The following is a 24949-nucleotide window of genomic DNA, read 5'->3' as shown; positions in this document are numbered from 1 at the left end:
TTGACATTTTGAGTGGCACTACTCTACAGTACCTAACTAGAACAGAGATTGTACTGTATGGAGTGGGGTTAGGGGAGATTTTGTCCAGGTCTATTCATTTCTACCATATACTAAAATATCAAATTATTACAAGAATACTGAAACCAGAAATTTTGTTTTACTTTAAAAATGAATATGTACTTCTAATTTTAATACTGTAGCACGATATAAGCATTTCCCCTTACTTTTCTCAGAAATCATCCAAAAGCAATTAATCCAAAATTAGCAAGGAAAATAAAATAAAAACACACTCTGCATTTTTAGTAAAACTATGATTCTAGTTTTAGATTTCTGAACTCCAGATTAAAATTTGCAAAAGGGGCTCCAAAAGAACAAAGATCATTTCTGGGTACTCGTGGGAGAAAGAAGAGAGATGTGTCAGCTGCATATCTTAGGAAAAGCTAGCAAAGAACATTTCTCAAAGGTTAGAGGCTCCCTCTAAGAAAGAAAATTAAGTACCAGGAAAAAATGCAGAGGGTAATAGCATGAACTTCTCTGAACCAGTTGAAAGGTGAAAATCAGAGGAACTGGATTCAAACAAAGAATCACCCAAAGTGGGTCTATCTCTGCTACCACAGACAGGAAACTACACCGGGAAAATCCACAGCTGCTGACCTCCATTGACTGGTGAAAGATACCAGCTAAATGAATTCATGTTCAAAAATCCTAAGTCTAAAGGAAAACTCTAGTTATCATGGAATGTGCCTCTACCTTCTTCCTATTGTAAACCCCCTGGAAACAGCTAATTGAGCAAAAGCTCATATACTCCCAAGATGAATTATCACAAGTAGCAGCACAAATCTATACAAAGATACAAGAAAAGGAAAAGCTGTAGAAAAACAATTAATAGACCAAAAACAAAACAAAGCAAACACCTCTCATCATAGAAGTATTGCCACACACCAAATGAAAACTGCAGCTAAATCTAGAGCTGAAATTTTTTGAAAAGAAATTAAAGAAGCAATTGTCTCTGTGAAAAAGAGCACAACACTGAAATACAAGGGCTCAAGTAAAAAATGACTAGCTGACAGGAAATGATATAATTTAAACTGAATTCAGAAAATACCTGGGAAAAACAAAAACAATCATAAAAATCCAAGTGAAATTGGAAGAAACACTAGAGAGAATAGACATTTCTGAAGAGAAACACAGAGGCTTTAAAAAAAAACAAAAAAAAAAAAAAACAGGAAAAGTAAAACAAAAACAGAGACAAAGAAAATTAGAGAAAAAGCAACAGACATGGAAAACAGATAAGATACCAACATGTAAATACTTTGGCCCAAGAACACCACCATAATAATAGAACAGACAAATATATATGTAATTAAAGATACAATTCCAGAAAGATTAACTAAAATTTAAAATATCCAAGTCTACATATTGAAAGGGCACACACTGTGTCAAAGAAAACTGATAAAGAATAGACATGCAAAAGTATTGTCACAAAAAGAGAAGAAAATTAGGCTAGCTTCAGACTTCAACTCTAGAACAGAATGGATCATCATTTTTAAAGTTCTCAAGGAACTAAATGTAATTCAAGGATTTTGTACCTGATCAAACTGCTGTTCAAGTTTGAATCATTATTGAATTGAATCATTATTCAATTAAAAAATTTTTTTCTTCCTTTTTTTTGTAGCGATACGGAGCTCACTTTATTGCCCAGGCTGGTCTTGAACTCCTGGCTCAAGTGATCATCTCATCTCAGCCTCCCAAAGTGCTGGGAATACACACGTGAGCAACGGTGCCCAGCCAAATTATTCAGTTTTGAACATGTAAAAAACTCAGGGAACTGTATTGCCATGGGTCCTATTAGAGGACTGTGTTAAAGGAATAGTTTAGCTAACCAACAATGCTGGAAAAAACATGGCAAAATAACTGGTGATAAACTTCTAAGCTATTTAACCATGGAATAAAGAATAAAATTAAATAATGGATTTAAGGTGCCAGAACAAAATGCAAAATGTTATCCCCATTAACAATGCAAATAAAACTGACAAAAGTTGGAAAAGTCGGGGGAGAAAGAAAGATAATTATGTAACAACAGTATAAAGATACTGATTTCCTCATCTTTAAAAGCTGGAGGTTTAAATCTATTAATCAATATGACTAACAAAACAACGGATTATATGATTAATTATATAAAGGTAAAACAAGAAAGTTAATACATATCCTAGTTTCATGATTGATTACATTAAGAAATTGAAAGCCAGGTGCAGTGGCTCACTCCTGTAATCCCAGTGCTTAGAGAGGCTGAGGTAGGCGGATCACTTTGAGGTCAGGATTTCGAGACCAGCCTGGCCAACACAGTGAAATCTGGTCTCCACTAAATATATAAAAGTTAGCTAGGCATGGTGGCAGGCACCTGTAATCTCAGCTACTCAGGAGGCTGAGGCACAGAATCACCTGAACCCTGGAGGTGGAAGTTGCAGTGAGTGGAGATCACGTCACTGCATTCCAGCCTGGGTGACAGAGTGAGACTTCATTTCAAAAAATAAAAAAATAAAAAAAAAAAAGGAATTTAAAGGCATTGGGTTAAAACATAAAGGTATAATATAAAAAGCTGTATCAAGAACTATAAAACTAAATAAAGACAAATAAAAGTAAAACTAGAACATGAAATCAACATTTTTTAAATGTAACTTTTAGTAAACTCCATGCTTTGGATCTAAGAAAACTCAAACCCATATTTTCTTCTTCTTTTTGTGTGTGTGTGTGTGTGTGTGTGTGACCAAGTCTCACTCTGTCGCCCAGGCTGGAGTGCAGTGGCGCAATCTCAGCTAACTATAACCTCTGCCTCCTGGATTCAAGCGATTCTCCTGCCTCAGTCTCCTGAGTAGCTGGGACTACAGGCACATGCCACCACAGCCAGCTAAGTTTTTGTATTTTTAGTAGAGATGGGGTTTCACCTTGTTAGCCAAGATGGTCTCAATCTCCCGACCTTGTGATCCACCCACCTCAGCCTCCCAAAGTGCTGGGATTATAAGCAGGAGCCACCATGCCCAGCCTCAAACCCATGTTTTCAAGAACATGTCCTCATGTAAAAATGCTTACCTAACAATCTCTGAGGAAGAGAATTAATCTTGCAGTTGAAAAATTAAAAAACAAAAACTCCAAAAGCAAAGTTTAATTAACATAATACGGTATGAATATGAAACTTCAAAATTCTTGGTATATCAAAAAATATCCTTATGAATGATCACTTATCCATAAAGACACTAATGAAAAGTGAATCACATGGTGGTTTGTTCAATTTTGGAAGATGTCAGCAGAATCAGAGTTAAAGGATATGCTACATGAGCTGAAGTATGACACATTTTACAGTTAAATATTGAAATAGGCAGCCTCACCCAACACTATCTATAAAGCATTTTGTTCTTATTAAATATTACGGCTATGTTTAATATTGAAGGTTACACAGAATAAGTAGACTCAGAAGAATGAACAACGAAAAACAATCAAAAGCGAAAGTGCGTGCTATCCAGGTCCCATGGAATGTTCTATGAAATCACACTGGTTTGAATTTGAGCCTCCAATTTATCAATGTTTTCTACATATAACAAAAAAAAAAGGAAATCTATTTCCTAAATATTAGCTGGATTTTTCACTTACAATTTATTTATCAATAAGAATATTTTTATTTCCAAAGCAGTTTTACCTACCCTTAGAATAATTATTAGGTGTATATGGAGCAAAGGGAAGGGAAAGAGAGCAGGGGAAGGACAAGGCAAGGGTGGAGAAAAGAAATAGGGCAGGAAGACTTCTTGTTAAAACGTAAACTCTAACCTGTATGCTAGCAAAAAGATGTTCTGGAAGGATAATATTCATGTGGAAAGATGAGATGTTACCTCAATTTCCAATTTCTTGTGGAGTTTTCTCATTTTGACTTCTGCTGAGTTGAAGAGTTCCCTTTTAAAGTTCATCGGTATAAAAATGTTGGTGAGCTCTATGTAGGGAAGATATTTACATTACGAACAGTGGAGCAGTCGACTTTCTACGTTCCTCCATTGAACTCTACATTCAATCATAATTAGGTCCAACACACCACTCATGTCAACAACTTTTCCGGTCACCTGGGAGATTTCCATAGTTCTATACTCACTTTCTACCCCTTGATCCTCTGGGTTGATGCTCTACAGCCTTTAGCAACAGGCTGCTGGTAACTGGGTCATCAGGACAGGTCCTACAACATGTAAGAGAGCACAGCTTCCCTTGAGGGAGAGGAACAAAATACCTCAAACAACATATTCCAAACTTTCAGTGTTGGAAGGTAAGTGTACAGATAGGGAAGGAAGCTATTCTAGACAGGTTAACCTTTCTCACTTTAAGTCCAACTGGTCCAGCTACTCTTCCTCATCTAGAAATTATCTGTAGTTTGATACAAACCTTGAAGTTTTTGGATTTTGTTTTAATTAAAAAACTCTTCCATTATAGATTGAAGCATGAATCACTATATAGTTATTTAAAAGACAGAAAGATTGTCCAAGTGCAGTGGCTTATGCCTGTAATCCTAGCACTTTGGGAGTCTAAGGGAAGAGGATCACTTGAAGATCAGCCTAGGCAATACAGGTAACTGTACAAAAATTAAACATTAAAAAAATTAACTGGTTATGGTGGTGTGTGCTTGTGGTGAGGCTGAGGCAGGAAGATAGCTTGAGCCCAATAGTTTGAGGCTTTAGTGAGCTATGATTTTTGCCACTGCACTCCAGCCTGGGCAAAAGAGCAACACCCCATGTCAAAAAATAAACAAAGGTAAAGGTGAGCAAGGCAGAATGTGAAAGTTTGTCCTATTATTCATGAAGCAGAGAGTCATATGTGCATTCTTTTCTTTCAACACACAACACAGATGTAGATATGTTCATTCTTCCACACGTTTTTTTTTTGAGATGGAGTTTCACTCTTGATGCCCAAGCTGGAGTGCAATAGCACAATCTTGGCTCACTGCAACCTCTGCCTCCTGGGTTCAGGCAATTCTCCTGCCTCAGTCCCCTAAGTGGCGGGGATTACAGGCATGCACCACCATGCTGGGCTAATTTTTTGTATTTTTAGTAGAAACGAGGTTTCACCATGTTAGCCAGGCTGGTCTTGAACTCCTGACCTTAGGTGACCCACCCACCTTGGCCTCCCAAAGTGCTGGGATTACAGGTGTGAGCCATCATGCCTGGCCCTTCCACACTATGTTTTTACAAACACTAAGGCTATACTTTCCTTTTTAAAAATACTATTATCAGCGGGGCACAGTATTTTGTATTAGTAAATACAAAAGATTTATTTATCAGTCAATACAAAAGATAATTAGAATGGTAAATTCACTGCCAAAGAAACGAATAAATCCTACTACTAAAAATAAGTCATTTAATGTTATTCACTGGTTTGAATTATCTCCCATCTCTTGCTTCATTAACATAAAAAAGTATAAGTTAACTATATCTTTAAATATAAACCCCTAAAAACTGTACATCTCTAATTTTCTCCAAATACTAATAAAAGTAGGCACAATACTGAATTTCATAAATGGGATTCTAATAATGATAATTTGAATAATAGCATTTCTCATATAGTCCCTTGGAATACCAATGTTCCTTTGAAGTATTCCTAAATGTTCCATAAAGAAAAAGAATACAGTCGGGCCCAGTGGCTCACACTTTGGGAGGCTGAGGCAGGCAGAACACCTGAGGTCAGGAGTTCAAGACCAGCCTGGCCAACATGGAAAAACCCCATCTCTATTAAAAATACAAAAATTACCCAGGCGTGGTGGCACTTGCCTGTAATCCCAGCTACTCAGGAGGCTGATGCAGGAGAATCATTTGAACCCAGGAGGCAGAGGTGATGGTGAGCTGAGATTGTACCACTGCACTCCAGCCTGGGCAACAAGAGTGAAAGAATACTATGGTGAAATATATTTCAAAGTGCTGGGGTAAACAAATGTTGTTTAATGAGAGGTTTTTCAGAAACCTTCATTCTTTTACTTAACAAATAATTTACTGAACGCCTACCATATACCCGGCACTAAACTGAGTCTGGGAGTTACAACACTGAGTAAGATTAATAAAATCCCCGCCTTCAGAGAACATTCTTTCTAGTAAAGCGGGGCAGTAAATAAACAAGGGAGCAGTAATTAACTGGAGTCAGTGATGAAGACACTAAAAGAAGATGCATAAAGAGGTCAGTGGATACTTCAGACTGGGTGGGCACAGTAAGTCACATGTATAATATCTTCATGTTTTCCTACACTGGGGGATATAGCACACAGTGTTTTGCAAAATTATGTCATTAGAAAACCTTTTGTCAATGAAATTTAATAGTTCACTTAATCAGTTTTCTACCCAAAACACAGACAACAGCAAGATCAACATTCAAAGATAGCTATTCTCTTCCTAAATCCAGTCTTTGTAAAGTTTCCTCACCTATGACAGTAGGAACAATAATAGTACATATTTCATAGAATCATAGTGAAGATCCAATTATCTACTTCATGTAAAACACCCACACGAGGCTTAGTATACACTCTGCTCAATAAATGTTATAGTTACTGTTAATACAGCATTCTGCACATGAAGTCTTCTGTCATTCAAGCCTCACTTTAAAAATCTCAAATTTGTAAAATCACTTTTTTTGCTCCTGTACATAGAAGATTCCTTGAGGACAGCAACTAGAATAAGAGATTGCATGTAGCAGCCAGGCGTGGTGGTTCATGCCTATGATCCCAGGACTTTTGGAGGCCAAGGTGGGTGGATCACCTGAGGTTGGGAGTTCGAGACCAGCCTGACCAACATGGAGAAACCTCATCTGTACTCAAAATACCAAATTAGCTGGGCATGGTGGCACACGCCTGTAATCATAGTGAGGCAGGAGAATCGCTTTAACCTGGGAGGCAGACGTTGTGGTGAGCTGAGATCATGCCATTGCACTCCAGCCTGAGCAACAAGAGCAAAACTCCATCTCAAAAAAAAAAGAGATTGCATGTAGCTAAATCTCAATAAATGCTTCCTCTGTAGCTGGTTGTACAGATTATCCAAAGCAGGTTAAACGTAGATGCAGGGGAAAAAAAGAAACTTAATATAAAAAAGCAATCACTCCTCCTGGAAACCCAAACCACATTAAAACAAAGCTTCCATGAAACACTGTTAAATACTTTTCACATATTCAAAGTACTTTCATAAATTACTAGTAATATATTATATTCTTCCTGATAAGATTCATTAAGATACCATGACACTTCTGTGGTATTCCTGCCAGAAACACAAACCCTGACCTTATCAAGAAGAAACATCAGACAAACTCAAATTGAAGGATATTCTACATAATCAATGACCAGAACTCTTAAAAAAGTTAAAATCACAAAAAACTGAAAAACCGTTCCAAATTAAAGGAGGCTAAAGAGACATGACAACTAAATATAACAAGTGATCTTGGGTTCATCATGGACCAAAATCTTTTTTTTCTTTTGCCATAAAAGACATTGATGAAAAAATTGAATGAGGGCTGTAGACTAATTAATACTATTAACTTTCTGATTATGATCATCATATGGTAGTTAGAATTTTGTTGCTTTTAGGAGTTTACACTAAAGTAGAACTAAAGGGGCATGATGTCTACCACTTAATCACAAAGGGATGAAAAAATACAAAGAAGGAAATTAAATGACAAACATGGCAAAAGAAGAAAATTTGGGCAAAAAGTATATGAGGAAACCTTTGTACTGTTATTGATCATTTCTGTAAGTCTGAAATTACTTCAAAATAAAATGTCTAAATACAAAAAAAGGTAGGGGAAGGAAAGATGTAAAATAATGATATGAATAGACGCTCAACATCATCAGCACTTAGGAAAATCTAAACAAAAACCACAGTGAGATACTACTAAACCCTATCAGAATTACTAAAATATAACGGAGAAAAAGAAAGAGCTGGCAATAGCAAATGTTGGCAAGGATATGCAGCAACTCAAAGTTTCAAACATTACTGAAGGAAAGGCAAATTGGTAGAAAAAAACTTCCAACTTGTTTTCCAAAGTTAAACATATATTTACCATATGTCATACCAATCCTAAGTATTAACCCAAAAGAAATACTTACATTGATATAAAACCTATCTGCAAAAATATTTATAATGTATTTATTCATAACCACTAAACACTGAAAACAACTTAAATATGCAACTGATGAATGAATGATCTGTATTACATCTATTTAATAGAATACGATTCAGCAACAAAAAGGAATGGATTATTGATATATGCAACAATATGGATGAATCTCAAAAGTATCATGCGACCTTAAAAAAACCAGTCTCAAAGGCTATATGGTATATATTAATCATATATATGTGTGTGTGTATATATATATATATGTCATTTCTGTGAAATGTAAACTACAGGGATAGGAGCAGATCAGCTGCTGTCAGGGGTCAAGGTTGGAGGAGGGAGGAAAATACTGATGAAAAATTGGCAGCATGATGGAATTTTGAGAAGTGAGGGAATGGTTCTGTATCTTGATTGTTGTCATTACAGAATTTTATGAATATATCAAAACTCATAGAACTCTTATACTAAAAAGAGTGAATTTTACTATATATAAATTTTAATTGTTTTACCCAATTTGATATTCTGTTACTAAGCATTTTTTTTTAATTTTAATAATATTAAGTCCACAAGAAAAAAGTACTTTCACAGACAACTAATTTTATTCTCAGCCCAATAACAAAGACTAGAGAGGTACTATTACTCTGATTTTGTAAGTGAGGTCACTGAAGCATACAGTAAATAAATAAATAACAAATTACATGTGGCAGGATCAAAACTAAAGTCCAGCTGCACTGATTATATTCCAAATGCTTCATTGACTCAATTTTCTCATGTTCCACTAAACTTTATGGGACACAATGTCCCTGAAGACAAATAGGATCAAATAGAAGAAAGGAGGAGGAGAAGAAAAAAGACAGTTATTGGAAGAAAGCCATTTAGGATTTGGCTGTCATCCTTAAGGAATTAAAAAGTCTTTAATAGAAGAGGTCTGAACAGTGATCCATACAGGCAACACATTAATCGGCATTAAAGGATTAGCTGGTGATTTCTTCCATAAATGCTTCTTAATTTTTTAATGCTAAGAAAAGGCAAAAGCAAACATAAAGCACTCACAGGTAACCTTGCAACTATTGCTACAATTTAAGTGATAATCTGGTCTTCAGAACTACACTGAGAACAATGATGGTGCCTACAATTCAAAACAGATTTTGCAACTTTAAATAAACAAAGTCCCAGAAGCTGCCACCCAAGAATAGAAAACAAGAGCAAAACCTTTAAAAATAACTTTTCAGTTTCAAAATCAAAGAAGTAGTGGTATAACAGTTGCCAAAAGAACATATTATAAGTACAAAAGCTGTAGAAAAAATTAAGCTTAGTTTAACAAAAAAAAAGAAAATGAAAAATTACATCTGTACCACAAGCAGCATACTTACCTAAAAACAATGGTGTGGTTTCTTCTAAAGTAGTTGCATTAGGATCTGCCCCCGCTTCTAAAAGAATCTGTACGATTTTCCAATGTCCTTGACTTGCAGCGAGATGTAAGGCACAGAAACCTTCAAAAGTCTTCATCTTAATGTAGTTTTCAGATGAATCTATGGAAGAATAATAAAAGCCCATCAACTAGAAGATACCACTTCTATTTCCTGGTTTTAAAAAGTAAAGATTCCAAGAGGAATTTAATGGGCTATTAAAATGTAAGTAATTTATAAATGACAGGTTTCACTGTTTAATACTCTAGAAAATCAAGAAAAAGTTCTACAGGGATCCCGATGTGAACAGCTCTTTGGTATTTTTAATACATAAATCCTGCCCACTTACTCTCATTTTCTCTCCTCTAATTTTTGGTGAGCAAGGGAAGAAGGGTGGCAGAAATTGAAAGGCAACACAAAAGCACTATCTCAGGAGGATGCAGCACTAAAGATTTGCTTAAACAGGATTTACTGAAATATTAATCAATTTTTTTTTTAATTTCTGTAAGGCAAACAGTCTGATCTACAGCATTACTTCTTTGTACTCAACTAATGCCATGAGGCAGTTTTAAATACTCCTTTTCTAACTTAAGGCTATGGTTTAATAGTTAATGAAAACTGCAGTTCTAAAAGAATAAAACACACTTCAACACAAACAAACAGTGACATATAATAAGGAATTAAGTTAAAATTCCTGTAATGTATTGTTATGAAAACCTCAAAGTTCTGGTAACACTTAAATTATACAAATAACATTTATACAATAAATGCTATGCCCATTATAGAAGGATGGGCTCTAAGGTGAATGATGAAGACATTTCTGAGAGTTAGAAAAAACTAAATAGAAAACCAAAAAAAACTTTTAAAACATTTTCTTGAAGTGTCAGAATTGAAACGAATGCTCCAAACTAGTCATCTATTTTAAGTAATTCTTCTAATTGCAACTCACTGATGAATAAGTAGATCAAGCCATAATATCCAAATAACAGCTTGTAAGTACATATATTCAAAGAAAATAGTCTCAAACTTTGCAGATGAACAACTAAATGGCAGGATAGGGTAGTCATATTTTAAAAGGGCACATTACTGAAATAGCATTTCATACATTAGTCAGAAGTTATTATTCAAAGTAGTTTATTAAGATTAGTCAGAGACTAGTCAGACATGACCCTTATTTCATATATTAACCTGACAGTTTTATGACTATAAATGACATGGAAAACTAGGAATACAAAGATATATATAGATAATTGACATAGGTAGATTGGCTTCTAAATGGGAAATTTCAATACTATAAAGATGTTGATTCTTCCCAAAATAATTAACAAATTTAATACAATTCCTATAAAAATGCTAATAGAGCTGTTTGCTGGTTTTATACTTGATAAAGTAACCCAAGCTGGTAAATCTAGGGTAGTGATGCAGGAGTTTTTGCTCCTTAGTTCAGCTAAAATCCAGGTTTTTATGTCACCACCAGGAAAAATTAGGCATGTGGACACACTGAAAGGTGAGGAGAGAGGAGTTTACTAAAAGAAAGCTCTCAGCAAAAAAAAGGGGGTCCTGCCAACAGGTTTCAATCTCACAGACAGAATATCAGGCCACCACACATGAGCTGAAGAGGCCAGGCTCCTCCCTACTGCTTAAAACGTGAATTCCCAGTGGCTTCATGCCATTCTTCCAGTGTGCAGGTGAGACCTTATTCTGAGCCACTCCACATTGATTTATTTCCCTTTCTGTGCATGTGTTAAGGGACGGAACTCTTCACTGTGGGCATGTTTAGGCAAACCCCTGTGCACAATGACCTGGGTGGCATCTGGCTGTCTCCTATATCTATCAATAGGGCAGGTAAGAGTAACAAAGAATTTAGAAAAATGATCAAGACAAGCATTGAAGCGTGCGTAGATTTACTATATATTAAACCATGTCTTAAAGTTAGAAAAAGTAATGTAATATGATCCTGGTACAAATGCAGAAAGGAAGGTACCCAACAGGGAAAGGAACCAACAGAAGCAATGAGAGACTAAGAAAGATGATCACTAAACAGTACCTAGCCCAGTGTTATATTATGGAAGCCAAGAAACTTAGATGTTCTCTTCCACTTACGAAGAAAAAAAAGAGATAAAGTTTAATCCTGGCCATTTCAATATTATGCCTTACAGCAGAAAGAGTGAACCTTAATGTATGCAATTAAAAAAAAATCAACCAGGTGATAAAAGGAAGGGGGATCCTAGGACAGAATGCAGACTGTCAGAAAAGAATCTAATTAGATTACAAATATATGTCATAACCACACTGAGAGGTAGAGAAAAAAGATGCTGGCCTACATAACTTTGATAAATGATGCTATAACTGAAAACTGTAAGACAAAGGCAAAACGAACTGCACATAAACACTGCAGTCTAGTTGGTAAAGCTGTTTCTAGGAGTAGAGATTAACAATTCTGAAACTACTCCGCATGAATACTAAGAGCAAACAAATAAATCAACAGATGGCAGAGCTGGGAGCCAGGTTTCTTACTGTTGGAGAGGAAGGTTACAGATAAGGAAACAGGGAAAGCTACAATGAACCATGTGGTTCTAGATTAGAGTCCAGACATCAGTATGAATTCACGTTTAGCTTAATATAGAGACAGATGGCTATACACAGAAATAATTATAGATGTATATATATTTGGATTATAATAGATAAATATATTTTCTAGATCTTTCTGCTGAAAGGGCTTAAAATCAGTGACAGTCCAGTAGCAACAAGCACAAGCACACCCATTCCTCAGATCTTGGTTTTCTTTTTATTTTTATTTTTTGAGTTGGAGTTTCACTCCAACTCAAGCTGGAATGCCCAAGCTGGAGTGCAGTGGTGGGATCTTGGCTCACTGCAACCTCCACCTCCACCTCCCGGGTTCAATAGATTCTCCTGCCTCAGCCTCCCAAGTAACTGGAATTACAGGCGCCATTATGCCAGGGAATTTTTTGTATTTTCAGTAGAAATGGGTTTTCACCATGTTGGCCAGGCTGGTCTCAAACTCCCGGCCTCAGGTAATCCATCCACTTCAGCTTCCCAAAGTGCTGGGATTACAGGTGTGAGCCACTGCACCCAGCCTCTGATCTTGGTTTTCAATATCATTCTCCCATAAAAGAAACCAGAGCTCTTATGAAAAGGGTGAGGTAGGAAATATACAAAGAGTGTGGAGTACACTGTAGGTCCAAAAAATAAAAAGTGCTCAAAAAACAAAAAATGGGGCATACAAAAGAGACACAGGAGCCTCTCTGAAAGGGCATCCTATGACCAAAACAATTAGAGCAACAAAATAAATCACACTGGATTGGATTGTAACCTAAAGTACAGGCATAAAGTAAGTACCAATGAGTCCATGTAGATATAAATCACTGAATATATAAATTAATGGGAGAGAAGAGATAAATCTTCCATAAAGAAGAATTCCAAATAATTTATGCAAAGACTCCTCCATCAAGGAAGGACAGCTTAATTCCCACTTCTTGAGTGCAAGCCATCCTTAGTGACTTGCATACACACTCGTCTTAGGAAAAGGAAACAAAATCTTCTATGAAGTAATGAAAATAAAAGGCACTTCTCACACAGGTGAGAAATACTGAAGTCAATTTACTACTAACTTGAGATCTTGAAATATTTTACCCAGGAGTTGGAGACTGCATGACAAAAAAAAGATATTAAGCTAACTTTAAAATCATTGGACCAGGAGGTAACATCTGAAGTTAGATTTAGGCTGCAATTTCGACTCTGCCAGAAATAATAAGGGTTACACTTTGGGCCAATTACTTAAAATTCTCTGAGGCTCAGGTTCCTCAACAGTGAAACAACGATAATTTAGCTGGACCAACTCTGAACAGGGTTCAAAAGAATTACCTAAATAGTTTGAATTTTTATAAAATACAAATGCAGGTAGATATGCAATTTAAGTACTGTCAAAATTGTTAAAAATTTGGTAAAGTCTCCAAAGCATCATTTTTAAAAAGTTTTCAGCACCCACTATAAATTAGTTTTCAAAGTTCCAAAGATAAACTGCTTTCCTTAAGCTGATATAGGAGTTTTAGCAAAGGGATCTTATCTACCTTGTACTGGACCATCAACCACCACCTTCTCACTCTCTTCCCTTCTCTACAGGTGAGCTTCTGGGGAAAAAAAAAAAGGCTCATTGTATTCACTGTTTTTAATGCTTTAATCTCTCTTTACCCTCAAAGAAAGGCAAAGTGGTTTCTCCTTCTCATCTACTTACTGAAACTTTAAGTGGTATGGGTATTAAAGACTTTCTTAATGGACAAATACAATGAGTACTTCAGGTCTTTCACAACTTGTGAGTTCTTCCCTGGCAGTACTTGGAGAATTAGAGCTACCTCAGCTGAACCAATGCCAGCCACTGACATCTGTGTAGCAATGACAAGAGCTGGCCCAAACACTCTGCCACTGAAACCACACCCTATGTTTGCCAACACAGTCTCTCTCTTTTTTTTTTTTTTGTACTCTAAGTTCTAGGGTACATGTGCAGAACATGCAGGTTTGCTACATAGGTATACACATGCCATGATGGTTGGCTATATCCATCACCCTGTCATCTACATTAGGTATTTGTCCTAATGCTAGTCCCTCCTCCCCTAGGCCCCAACCCCTGACCCACAGGCCCTGGTGTGTGTGATGTTCCCTTTCCTGTATGCTGACACACTGTCTTTTTACTTATAAATAATAAAGTTGCTTATTACTTCATATAAAAGTGGTAGTGATGGGTGGTAGACTGTTATTTTTGTTTTCTGAAAACTCTAACAGGGAAAGTAAAACCTCAAGGTTTTCAGCAGAGGAGACAGGTTAAGTATTAAGAACAGAACCTTTCTCAACAGCTGAGCCAGAATCTGATGACAAATTTACTACATGCCAATCACAAGTGTAATAAATGTCAAGATTGTATTGCCACGCCATTTACACAATTGATATCCTCTTACTATGTTTTATTTAGGAATTCTAAAAAAAGATTAGATATAAAATAATTTCCACAATACAAAGAATTTTATTATGTGCAGACTTCTCAGATAACTCTCAGGAGAGACTTCATACTGCTCACAAGATGCAGGGAAGAAGTCAGTGAAGAGGCATTACAAAGGTTGAAAGGCATTACAAAGAAAGTAGACACCATAAGAAAAGTGACAACGAGAAAATATTCGAAACACATGTAACAGCAAAAGATTAACATCCAGAATACATAAAGAGCTCTTTAAAAACAGGGCAAGGTCTAATGCAGTGGCTCACGCCTATAATCCCAGCACTTTAGGAAGCCAAGGAAGGAGTATCACTTGAGGCCAGGAGTTCAAGGCCAACCCGGACAACATAGCAAGAACCCCCATCTCTACAAAACATAAAAAAAATTAGCTTGATGTGATGGCATGTGTCTGTAGACCCAGTTATTCAGGAGGCTGAGGTGGGAGGATCACTTGACCCAGGAGTTGGAGGCTGCAGAGAGCCATGATCACACCACTGCACTCCAGCTCCGACAAGAGTGAGACTCCATCTCTTTAAAAAAATTTTTTTAATTAAAAAAATAAAGATAAGGTAAGTCTAGAACTTCCAAAGGGAAATCCTGCCTGCCTAATGACATCTTTCTAATAGTAGAATCTAGCAATATCTGAAGAGATAGATCTATCATTCAGACTTACATTTACTTGAGGTACTATATCCCCTTTCTTTGTTTAAGCTAGTACTAACTAGGTTGCTTTCCCTCACTATTGAAAGAATCCTGATTAACACAGCATACAATTCAGCAGTATCAATATTTTAACTTGGCATATGCAATGGTTAATTTTACATGTCAACTTGACTGGGTTAAGGAATGCCCATATAGCTGCTAAAACATTATTTCTGGGTGTATCCATGAAGATGTTTCAGGAAGACATTACCATCTGAATCACTAGACTGAATAAGTAAGATCTGCCCTCACCAATGTGAGTGGCCATCATCTAATCCTTTAAGGACCTAAAAGAAAAAAAAGGCAGAGGGACAATTCATTCTCTTTTGAGCTAGGACATGTATGTCCTTCTGCCCTTGGAAACTGGAGATTCTGATCATCAGGACTTCAAACTCCAGGACTTATACCAGTGGCCTCCCACATCCACCCCAGTTCCCAGTCCTATGGCCTCAGACTGAGTGTTATACCATCACTTCCCCTGGTTCAGCTCCCATAATCACATTAGCCAATTCCCATAGTAAATCCTCTCTTGTCTATTTATATACATTCTACTGGTTCTATTTCTCCAGAAAACTCTAACTAATTAAACCAGTAATTGCACTTCTAAAACTGTATCCTACAGAAATGCTCAACCATGTGTACAGCACAAAGATATATACATAAAGATGTTCACTGAATCACTAGTTATAACAGCAAAACTTTAGAAAATAAACAAATGTCTATCAATAGGAAAATGGTTACATAAATTACTTTACATTTCGACTATGAAATACTTCGCAAGAGTGTTTTCACTCAGAATGAAGTGGGGAGATATTATACAGTTTTGAGCAGAAGAGTGACTTGGTCTGATGTATTTTAAAAGGATCCTTCTAATATATTGGGGGTGGCTTGTCACGGGATGCAGAGGGAGGAATGGCAGATAGAGAATATCTGTTAAGATGCTATTGAGCGCTCGGCTACTGGGGCGCAGCGCAGGCGGAAGTGGTGACGCTGGCGTCCCCGGAGCCTGCGGCAGGAGGCTGTGACGGCCCCGGCGCTGACGGCGGCGGACCGGGGGGCGGCGTGGACGCCCGCAGCGCCGGCTGGGGCATCACCGCGGGCCTCGACCCCGAAATGGCGCTGCTGGCCGAACACCTGCTGAAGCCGCTACCGGCGGACAAGCAGATCGAGACCGGGCCCTTCCTCGAGGCGGTGTCCCACCTGCCGCCCTTCTTCGATTGCCTTGGGTCCCCAGTGTTTACTCCCATTAAGGCAGACATAAGCGGCAACATCACGAAAATCAAAGCGGTGTATGACACCAACCCAGCCAAGTTCCGGACCCTGCAGAACATCCTGGAGGTGGAGAAAGAAATGTATGGAGCAGAGTGGCCCAAAGTTGGGGCCACACTGGCGCTGATGTGGCTGAAAAGGGGCCTCCGTTTCATCCAGGTCTTCCTTCAGAGCATCTGCGACGGGGAGCGGAACGAGAACCACCCCAACCTCATCCGTGTCAACGCCACCAAGGCCTATGAGATGGCCCTCAAGAAGTACCACGGCTGGATCGTGCAGAGAAGATCTTCCAGGCAGCGCTGTATGCAGCCCCCTATAAGTCCGACTTCCTGAAAGCACTCTCCAAGGGGCAGAATGTGACAGAGTAGGAGGGCCTGGAGAAGATCCGCCTCTTCCTAGTCAACTACACGGCCACCATCGATGTCATCTATGAGATGTACACCCAGATGAATGCGGAGCTTAACTACAAGGGGTAGTCATGCCCACCGCTGGGCACACCCCCGCCTTGAGGCCACACGGAGAAACAGGCAAACCAGAATCACTGTGAATCAAGTCGGCGGCTGCCCCTGGCCTGTGTCCCCCAGAGCAGCCCAGCGTCCTGCCAGAGTCTGCAGGAGCAGCCCTCATTTTTTAAAAGTCTTTTTTTGTTTTGGTCTATTCTAAAGGACCCGTAAATAACGATCTTACTTCCAAATCTCCTTGAAATTTCACGACAGCACAGACTGACTTGTGCCTTCAGTTCAGCGTGGTGAAAATCGATTAACGCTTCTAATGAATCAAGTCCTAGGGTTTTTTGGTTTAGTTTTGTCGCCAATGAGGAACACAACTCTGGGGGAGTGATGTGACCCACCTCACTTTAAAAATAAGCACATGATGGCCGGGTGTGGTGGCTCCAGCCTGTAATCCCAGCACTTTGGGAGGCAGAGGCGGGCGGATCACCTGAGGTATGGAGTTTGAGACCAGCCTGACTAACATGGTAAAACCCTGTCTCTACTAAAAATACAAAAAATTAGCCGGGCGTGGTGGTGCATGCCTGTGGTTCCTGCTACTTGGGAGGCTGAGGCAGGAGAATTGCTTGAACCCGGGAGGTAGAGGTTGCAGTGAACCGAAGTTGTACCATTGCACTCCAGCCTGGGCAACAAGAGCGAAACTCCTCAAAAAAAAAAAAAAACAAAAAAAAAGGCGGGTGGATCACTTGAGGTCAGAGTTCGAGACTAGCCTGACCAACATGGTGAAACCTGTCTTTACTAAAAATACAAAATTAGCCAGGTATGGTGGCACACACCTGTAATCCCAGCTTCTTGGGAGGCTGAGGCAGGAGAATTGCTTGAATCTGGGAGGCGGACATTGTCATAGCCAAGATCTCGCCACTGCACTCCAGCCTGGGCAACAGGAGTGAAACTCCGTCTCAAAAAAAAAAAAAAAAAAGCACGTGACCTTATATGAGGCTCTCGCTGTATTGCTATTTTGGTTATTTTAAGTACTATGAAGAGTTTGATTTGAAATTATGCAGGGTCCCTATGAGGGTTTTTTTTAAAAAAAGCAAACTGATGTGTATTCTCATATACTTTGCACGGCCCAGCCTCACAGCACCGTTATAAACCCTGCTCTTTCTGACTGTCTTTTGCTAGACAGGTTTTGTTTGTTTGTTTTTACAGGTGAAACCAACCAGCAAGCCCTTAATGACCAAGAGGCGTTTCTTTCTAAGCTATAGGGCACAAACAATTGACCATAGGTTGCTAGGTTTGCATTCTTCTGCAGAGTTATTTCCTTCAGGGACACATTTTCAACCTAAGAAACTACCTACTGTATGTACTCTCTTGACGGGGAGAGATGAACCCTTCAGCTTCTAAGACCCAAGAAAACGCCTCACTGCCTTAACCTTAACTGTTCTTCCTGGCGCTAAAAAGAGCTGTATTTTTTAAAGTGCTGGGGCAAACAAAGCAACCCCAAAAGAATTGATGTGTGTTTTAAAAAAAAACCCAATGAGGAACAATTGGTGATCTTTATGTAGAAACTAAATAATCCTTAATAAATAAATCTATTTTGGAATTAAAAAAAAAAAAGATGCTATTATAGCAACCTAGACAAGAGATGTGGCTCTGACAAAGTTCTTAATAATAGTCAGAAGTGATCTGATTATGTGCGTGTGTATTCATACACACAAATATAGACATACACGTATACAAACTAATTTGTTGACTGACTAGATGAGAAATATGAGAAAAAGGAATTAATGATGACCCAGAGTTTCTGGCCTGAGCTGGAACAATGGAATATTTCTGTCTAACAGAGGAAAAAATTAAACCACTTAGAGGTTAAAAGACCTGCCCAAAGTCACACCAATAAGATGGCAGAGTCAACAGAATCCAGGTCCATCTGACCATAACTCTTAATCACTATGGTACAACGATATATTTGTCTAAGGAACTTCAGCATCAGTTACTGTACCCAGTATTAGTGCAAATTTTCTTATTAACATTAACTAATAAAAAATACTATGAGCTAGATCATTTACTAGTCAAATAAATTTGTTAGCTATATGCTTAATAATGATAAGATTTTAAGTGACTTTTAGTTAGCAAATGACTTATTATTGAATGGCATGGTTAATTGCCAGTGAAGATCATGACTGCCCTCCAGGATGACAAGCTTCATAAAATCTCAACACCCATTACACTCAACCTCCACTACAGGAGAGAAGACAAGCAAATTTGTTATTTGTGCTAATATGTTAAACAGAAAACTAAAATGAAATATTTAAGAAATACAAAAATATGTATGCATATTAAACTTCATGTAATCTACACCACACTTGAATGTTCTTTTCCAACTTTAGTCAGAAGACTATGTATGGTACTCAGAATGGATTCCAAATCTAAACTGAAGAGACAGTGAAGTAAAACTCTTCGAACCAGTTTAGGTATTTTCATTTTATTTGTGTAGGCCTACATACCTTCATAATTTGGTGTACTAATTACCTTTTAGGAATCTCTGTCAGTGTATTAATATTAGACAAACCAGCCAGGAGCAGGGGCTCACGCCTGTAATCCCAGCACTTTGGAAGGCCGAGGTGGGCAGATCATGAGATGAAGAGATCAAGACCATCTTGGCCAACATGGTAAAACCCCATCTCTACTACAAATACAAAAATTAGCCTGGCCTGGTGATGGGCGCCTATAATCCCAGCTACTTGGGAGACTGAGGTTGGAGAATCACTTGAACCTGGGAGACGGAGGCTGCAGTAAGCCAAGACCATACCACTTCACTCCAGCCTGGAAGACAGAGGGAGACCCTATGCCACAAAAAAAAAAAAATTGGTATATCACACCTGTAATCCCAAAACTTTGGGAAGCCAAGACAGGAGGGTCAATTGAGCCAAGCGTTTCAGACCATCCTGGGCAACAAAGCGAGACCCCCAGCTCTCAAAACCTTAGGCAGGCATGGTGGCACACACCTGTGGTCCCAGCTACATAGGAGGTTGAGGCAAAAGGATCACTTGAGCCCAGGAGGTCGAGGCTACAACAAGCCATGTTCATGCCACTACACTCCAACCTGGGTGATGGAGCAAGATCCTGTCTCAAAAAAAAAAAAAGACACTTTATATATACCAGTTGAACCACAAGGAGCAAGAAAATTATGAATCATATAAAACACAGATATGGCAAGTTAAAAGACAGAAATGTCAAACTTGCTTTTGAAACTTTTGGGATTAACCCATAGTATCAAGTTAACTGCAACCAACCTAAGAATGGTGCTCTTATCACTGAGCACAAGAGGCTCAATGGTCTGGTCTTCACTCTTCAAGACCAAAAACATTTGTACTTTATCCTCATTTAAAAATACTTCCTCATACATAGTTTTACACTAGGTCAATGATTTACAAAAAGAGATCAACTATCATTCCTCACTGGTCAATGTTTCAGAACTAAAATCATCCAGAGATTAAATTACAATCTTTATAAAAAGGTAGGGGCTCTGAATAAAGTATAGATTTTAGCTAGTTTACAAAAGGTGAGGGAACCAGACGAGTATATAGGATAATTTTTAAAGCAACCAATAACCTATGTGTCCCTACTGCCCCATTCTAATCTGACTTTTCTAGTTAGTGAATCACATAAGCAAATCTAATAAAGTTTTGGACATTAGTTTCAACTCTAAAAATACTACAGAAAAAAATTAAACTCATGGAAGAATAAGCCCAAACATGTCACTCCATCTCCTAAAATTCACATGGCTGCTTCCCACCCTCTGCAAACTCTACTTCCTAGCTTCCTACTTCTACTCTAATCCCTGTGTACATACCACAAAAAAAAAATTAGATGTATCCAAAGTTTACTTCATGATGGTGAATTCTAATAAAAAATACAGTAAAAAGGCTTAATTTGACCATTTATATCAACTATTCGCATGTACAGCTAACTTATCCTCCAAAAACATCAAGCTCAAAAAAGGATGGTCATTAATGATGAAACTGATAATTAAAACTTCTAAAAGAAGATACAGTTGGGACCAGACACAGTGGCTCACACCTACAACCCTAGCACTTTGGGAGGCCAAAGTGGATGGATCACTTGAGGTCAGGAGTTTGAGACCTGCCAAAATGGTGAAACCCTGTCTCTACTAAAAATACAAAAAAAAAAAAAAAAAAAAAATAGCCAGGCATTGGTGGTATACACCTGTAATCCCAGCTACTTGGGAGGCTGAGGTAGGAGAATCGCTTGAACCTGGGAGGTAGAGGTTGCAGTGAGCTGAGATCACACCACTGCTCTCCAGCCTGGGTGACAGAGCAAGACTTCATCTCAGATAAAAAGAAAATATAGTCAGGCCTCTGTAGCCACAGGTTTTGTATCCGCAGATTCAACCAAGGGGATGGAAGATAAAGCATTTGTGGGATGAGGAACCCACAAATAGTGGGCTGACTTTTTGTATCTGCATATAGCACATTTTCCTATCTTCAGGGCAGAATGCAGAACTTGAGAATCTATGAATTTTGGTGTCCATGGGCATTTTGGAACCAATTACCTGTGGATACCAAGGGACAACTGTAGAGATGAATTTAAACAGCCATTTCAAATGCCTTTAGTCAAAAGCATACCTAACTTTACCCAGCAGATAAAGGAAAAAAATCTGTAACATAACTACATTATTCCTATATGAAGAAGAGATGTAACAGTATATTGGAAATGAACTTTTTGACTAGAAAAGGATATTCAAACTCATGACTTTATTTGTTACTACAAATAGTTTGGGAACTCAAGCTTTATAGCTCACTTCAAACAGATTCTGAAAACATATCTTAAGCATTTGAAATTAGAGGAATAACATCTATTTTTCCAGTACCTTCAAACATTCGACTGTAACAGACAACAGACACTTGAACATATGACTTTAAAAACAATCATGACAAATTTCCTTCATTATGATTTAGAGAGTTTAGCCTTACCATCTCTTATCTATTAAGATTTAAAAAAAAGAAAGAAAGAAAAAAAAAGGAAAAAAAAAACCACCTACCAGTACCAAAAACAATGTAAAGATTATTTCCTTTCCGGTCCAGGAGGTAACAAATTAGCAGTTCTGATGAGCTATGGATCCAGAAGTCTACATTTTAAGCAGCTATACCTGGTGATAAGCATGCAGGGAAGACGGTCTGCATTTCCCCATCAATGAAATGTAAATGGTTTGCTGAGTGTTACAATGCAGAGTATTCTTGTGCCTTTAGTTTAAATTAACTGAATGCTAGAAATGTTTAATTCAATTAAATGTTAGAAGCATGGTATGAGAGGGGAAAAAAGGGGCTTTAGAGTCAGAGAAATGGGTTCAAATCAAATACCCCAGTTTATTATGTAACCTTTTACAAGTCAACTTCTCTGAGCCTTGGTCTTTTCCCCAATAAAAAGTGCTGCCTCTAACAGCACTTTTATATATATTAACTAAGATAAATTAAGCATGTGCCACAATGACTACTACAAAGCAATGCTCAATCACCACCTGTTTTCTTCCTACCCCCTCTCTACTAAATATCAGAATCTTGCCTTTAGTCGATGCCCTTCACTCAGTAGTGTGCTGGTTAACATTTAACAACTAGCTGTCCAGGAGAAGAATGCCCAGTTTATAGCACTGGTTTGTAGCACTGGCTTATTTCTGCGGTGTAAATATTCCTACCATAGCTGATCCCAAGCATGAAGTCACTGAATGCAGAGATGTAAAGAGATGTGCAATGACATTATTATTAATAGCACACATTATTCTCTATCCCATTTATTATCTCTACTTTGTTTGATTTTCCCCATTACACTTTCACCTTTTAAAATGTATCTTGTTTGTTTAGATATTTGTCACCTATTTCCCCTGACAAGAAAAAGCCTCAGGAAGGCAGGCATCTTGTCTCATGCAAAGTATCTGTAAAATTCCAAAAAGTATTAAAAATTGTTTAAAAATAAAAAAGACTAATTCAATCAAAACATATCCTCAATATCAGTGCAACTATTCCTTCTGTCTGGTAAAGGAACAAAGAATAATCATGACCAGGAAATATCAAATATTTAAATTCAAACAGCAGACTACTACTCCCATATCACCTAGCTCAGTCAATAAAAAGAAGCCAGACAGAGGCACTTCCATATAAGATGCCCAACTAGAATATTATACTAATTGAATCCAAGGCAGGCAATCTTACCATCCATAATAAATAAATTCAGGCAGTTATTTTATGACTATAGAAAGGGAATCAAATACTACTGTTAATAAGTCATATATTATCTTTTTTTATGCTTTATTAATCCAGCTTGGTAGGCAAAGCCTCCATACCTTGAATTTACTTTACCTGCATTAATTAACATCTGCAAACATTCTACAGAGTTGTGATAAGCTGCTTCATGAATCGGCATCCATCCCCTGTTATCAGCGACGTCGACACTTCGGCCCTTTCTGAGCAGTTTCCTTAAGACTTTTACATTGCCTTCCCTGGCAGCAAGACCAACTGTAGAACACGTGTCCGCGTAAGCTTCTGTAAAATCCATTTCTTTGACCAGTCTACAAAACAAGGTAGAAGAATAATACTATAGTCAATGAAATAACACTTCACTCCTAGAGACAAGCAGATCATGGTTGGCCTGTCTAGCATCTCTCACATGACTACTGAAGAATGGCCCACAATACAGAAAGTAACTGCCATGCCACAGTCTCTGTTGGTGCCTAAACAAGGAAGTTCCTCTGTTTGGCAGATTAGAATTCCTTGAACTGTTCCTACTAAAAACATTAAGGGACTTCTAAGTGTTCTATCTTTCCGTCTCTGGAAATGTTTGAGCAGCAATTTCCAGCAGGCTTCAGCTCCTGTTCATATCCCACTACAATGTACTCTTTGGTGCTCCATTAATGAAAGCACCTCTAGTTAATCCCCAGTGTATACTACATTATGCAGAGATGGCCATTCAACTACTGGCAATGCTCACTTTCAATATATAGCCCTCTATAGGAAACAACTGAACCCAAAAAGGCCAGAAAAGCAGTACAAGATAGGTGTCATTCTAGTCTTCCTATACTTGCTGGTCCTTTCCAGAAGAAAGATCAATAGTGAGACTATTTTGTCAAGCAGGCTCTCCATGCTTGACCAAATAGTCTCACTGACTGAGCATATTTAAACAGAGAATACCATAAAGGGATGAGTCCTGCTTTCCTACATATCCCACAATTTATTTACAGAATTCTTGGCCTCATCATCATCTCTCTCCAATACTCACTTCAAGTTCCCCTGCAGTCAGAGACCAGTTTAGCTCTCATGTGACTCTCTCAAAGACATAATTTCTTGCTAGTGACTATGAAGCAGTTTAGATATGGAATACATATTTGATGACAAATCATTGTTTTTTTCTTAGATGTGATAATAGTATCACAGTTATTATATCTTTATTCTTTTTTTTTTTTTTTTTAGGGAACTTGTTCTAGGATGAATGTCCTTATTCTTATAAGACACATATAGAGTATGTGGCAGTAAAATATCCTAACACATGCAACGTGCTTCAAATATTTTTCATTTAAAAGTATAGAGAAAAAAAGGAAGTAAAGCAACTGTGCAAAATGCAAATTACTGGATCTAGATGAAAGGTACTGGTCACTATACTCTTTTAATCTAACTTTTCTGCATATTCAAAATTTTTCAAAAAAAAGGCGGGTTAGCAACCATGTCAGGCAAAATGGAACTACAACTTAGAGAAAATAGGAAAAGACCTGTTTTTTTTTTTTTTTTTGTGGCAGCTTCCTGCTGATTATAAGAAAACAAGTAATACCCCTTGAATCTGAGTGTTTCAGCATTCAAGACCATGGTATAGAAATCTCCAAGAAAGAACAATCATTTGTGGCTTCTGTTTTCACACACACACACACACAGCCATGATAGTCCAAGTGAGTTTCCTAAAGAATAGTTTGCAGCAATAGCTCT

General features: G+C 37.8%; 1 protein-coding gene and 1 pseudogene across 4 annotated transcripts in view; one reads left to right on the top strand and one right to left on the bottom strand.

Moving 5' to 3' along the window:
• ASB3 (ankyrin repeat and SOCS box containing 3) overlaps positions 1-24949 on the bottom strand; it is a 109182-nt gene that overhangs the window by 53645 nt on the left and 30588 nt on the right. For all 4 annotated transcript variants that reach the window (NM_001205041.2, XM_017963974.4, XM_008980670.5 and 1 more), the window contains 2 exon segments: positions 9495-9653; positions 23336-23544. In NM_001205041.2, the coding sequence (NP_001191970.2) occupies positions 9495-9653; positions 23336-23531 (355 nt within the window). In that variant the 5' untranslated portion in view covers positions 23532-23544.
• LOC108588236 (glycolipid transfer protein pseudogene) lies at positions 16187-18575 on the top strand (annotated as a pseudogene).

Source organism: Callithrix jacchus, chromosome 14 (genome assembly GCF_049354715.1).
Source record: "Callithrix jacchus isolate 240 chromosome 14, calJac240_pri, whole genome shotgun sequence".
Taxonomy (NCBI): Eukaryota; Metazoa; Chordata; class Mammalia; order Primates; family Cebidae; genus Callithrix; species Callithrix jacchus.
This window is presented reverse-complemented; position numbering and strand designations above follow the sequence as displayed.